The sequence below is a fragment of the Stegastes partitus genome, unplaced genomic scaffold (assembly GCF_000690725.1).
Source record: "Stegastes partitus isolate 25-593 unplaced genomic scaffold, Stegastes_partitus-1.0.2 Scaffold65, whole genome shotgun sequence".
Lineage (NCBI taxonomy): Eukaryota > Metazoa > Chordata > Actinopteri > Pomacentridae > Stegastes > Stegastes partitus.
Genome location: NW_007577796.1, coordinates 30,870 through 33,170, shown reverse-complemented (window position 1 = coordinate 33,170; position 2,301 = coordinate 30,870). Strand labels below are relative to the sequence as shown.

Sequence of the window (2,301 nt, the reverse complement as noted above, 5' to 3'; positions counted from 1 at the left end):
ACGGCTTCCACATAACCCTGCAATTCCTGGTCCTTGGAAACTTGACATCAGCGTGTTGCGGCCGACCTGCTGTGTGTCGTGCTTTCTTTGTTGTCAACATTGTCTAAATATCTGTTGTCAGAAGTGGGATTCAAACCCACCCTCCATGGGAGACTGCGACCTGAACGCAGCGCCTTAGACCGCTCGGCCATCCTGACTTCAAATGGACAGTTTCATTCTAAACTTTCTGATGGAGCTAGAGATCAGAAATGACATTTTTCAAGAGATTTTGTTTTCAACAAGTAATCCGAACAAGATCTTATTACTCTGAAAAGGGACCGACTGATGTTTATGACTGAATGACTTTACTCACTTTGGGCACCTTCCACTATCCTCACTACCATTGTATATATTTTGCTGAAAAAGATTTAGAATATCACAGTTCACAGTACGTCAAAAGTGCATTTTGAATACAAAGTGTTTTGTCCCAGTTGGATGCGTACTGCATGAAACAATGTGTACATTTGTTGTATGTACTGTATTAAGAAGAAGAACATCAGTATTTCTGTTAATTGGGGAAGTGTGACAACTACCACAACACTCCCTATTTGTTGCACTCTGCCAACAGCAGGCTCCACCAAGATTTGAACTCGGATCGCTGGATTCAGAGTCCAGAGTGCTGACCATTACACCATGGAACCTTCTCCATGGCTCTTCACCTTCTGCCTCCTACCACTCTCCACCTGCTGGCCTTTATGTGTGGAGTTCGCATGTTCTTCCTGTGACTGCGTAGGTTTTTTGGTGGGCGCTCTGGCTTCCTGGAACAGTCCACAGTGAAGGTTAACTGGTGATCCTGTTGGCCGCATGTGTGAGTGTAAATATGCATGGTTGTCTGTCTCTTTGCGTGAGCTGTGTGACGGGCTGGCGACCTTCCTGCCTCTTGCCCAGGGTCAGCAGAGATAGGCTGCAGCTCTACGTAGTTCTCTACTGAATAAAATGTCATCATCTATGTTTATCCCAAACTGAATTTCTTTTATAGTTAAAGGACTAAATTGAATCCCCTTGAGCTGAAGCAAACCCTGAAAATCCAGCCAAAAACTCAGCATCACATTACAAAAAAAAAAAAAGATGCTCCAAATCCTCATTCTCAGTGTTGCAAAACACGCATTTTCCAGGATCCATTTTGAATTTACGCTTTAAAAATTCATTAGTTGGGTAAATTTTGTTTGTAATTTTGAACTGAATTTCCTTCACTTTAAATGGGACTGGGAAAGAAAGATAAGTGCATCTAATCTAATCTAATCTAAAAGTGGGGTGAAAAACGTAGCCCTCTGCTTCCCCGTTGCCATGGTGACTCATTGAATTGGGGTTCCATTGATGCTGGCTTTTTATAGTTGTGGTGGACACACACAGGTGAAACTACTCTGAGTTGATTAAACTAACTCAAACCCGTTGCTCTGGAACCGGAAACTCAGAGATTCCTGTCTCAGAGTTGAGCAACCCAGAGTTCAGGATTAGACTCAGAGTTTGTTGAACCTGCTTTGTGAAACGGACCCAGTGTCTATCACTTTAAAGTTTTTGATCTTGATCATTTAAACAGTGGTGAATACATGCCTCTGTCGTAAAATTTTGTTTAGTCACTCTAAACTGCAACAGTACTGTATATAACATGTAGGAACTTGAAGATATGACATGAATAGATGGAGGTTAAAGAGGTCAGAAAGTGACACAGAGACATATGATACGAGCTGATATTCTGCTAAAACAACATATGTCGGCTTTTACTTGGCCTTTATAGAAACATTTTCCTGCCACTGTTACAGATGATTACTGTTGACAGAGACATACAATCACGAGGTTATAATTCAAGGTTGTTTTTCTGTCCTGTGTTTGATTTAAATCCAGATGTTTATATGCTTTTGCCAGTGATGTAAACTTACTGTTTCAATTTTCAAACAAAGAAAAATCTATTTAATGAATAAATGAAACTGAGACAATTGCATTGTAATACACTTTATTAGGATGTACGGTTACAAAACACATCATGTTGTTTCTTTACATGTATAATATACTTTCTGCATACTATTTTTTTTCTTCATACAGGTACTTGTCTCTGCAGCAGCAACAATGACATGCTGATTGTGTATTTGTGTTTCATAAGCATGGACTGATTATTTTCTACATGTCACTCAGGATTCCGGTCTTACTGGATGGAACCTGGTTTCATTTCTGAATCACTTTTAGTGCAACACAAGTCCTAATACAATCCTGTTGGATAAGAGTAAAGACTGCAGAAGATGAAAGTTAACCTCGCTGTGAGAG

General features: G+C 40.2%; 2 protein-coding genes and 2 non-coding genes across 5 annotated transcripts in view; all 4 read right to left on the bottom strand.

Annotated features, from left to right (window-relative positions):
- Window positions 1–115: 115 nt before the first annotated feature.
- trnal-cag (transfer RNA leucine (anticodon CAG)) lies at window positions 116–197 on the bottom strand. The gene has a single exon. It is a non-coding gene; the product is annotated as a tRNA-Leu (tRNA).
- A 411-nt stretch (window positions 198–608) lies between these two features.
- Window positions 609–680, bottom strand: trnaq-cug (transfer RNA glutamine (anticodon CUG)). The gene has a single exon. It is a non-coding gene; the product is annotated as a tRNA-Gln (tRNA).
- Window positions 681–1,796: 1,116 nt separating this feature from the next.
- LOC103353256 (pulmonary surfactant-associated protein D-like) overlaps window positions 1,797–2,301 on the bottom strand; it is an 11,002-nt gene continuing 10,497 nt past the window's right edge. Inside the window, exon 8 of the mRNA XM_008276135.1 lies at window positions 1,797–1,809. Coding sequence (XP_008274357.1) covers window positions 1,797–1,809 — 13 coding nt within the window. The remainder of the gene's footprint in view (window positions 1,810–2,301) is intronic.
- LOC103353228 (mannose-binding protein C-like) overlaps window positions 1,976–2,301 on the bottom strand; it is a 17,927-nt gene continuing 17,601 nt past the window's right edge. For both annotated transcript variants that reach the window (XM_008276097.1, XM_008276096.1), the window contains one exon: window positions 1,976–2,301. This exon is cut by the window's right edge and continues 1 nt beyond it. The gene's annotated coding sequence lies outside the window, so the exon portion shown is untranslated.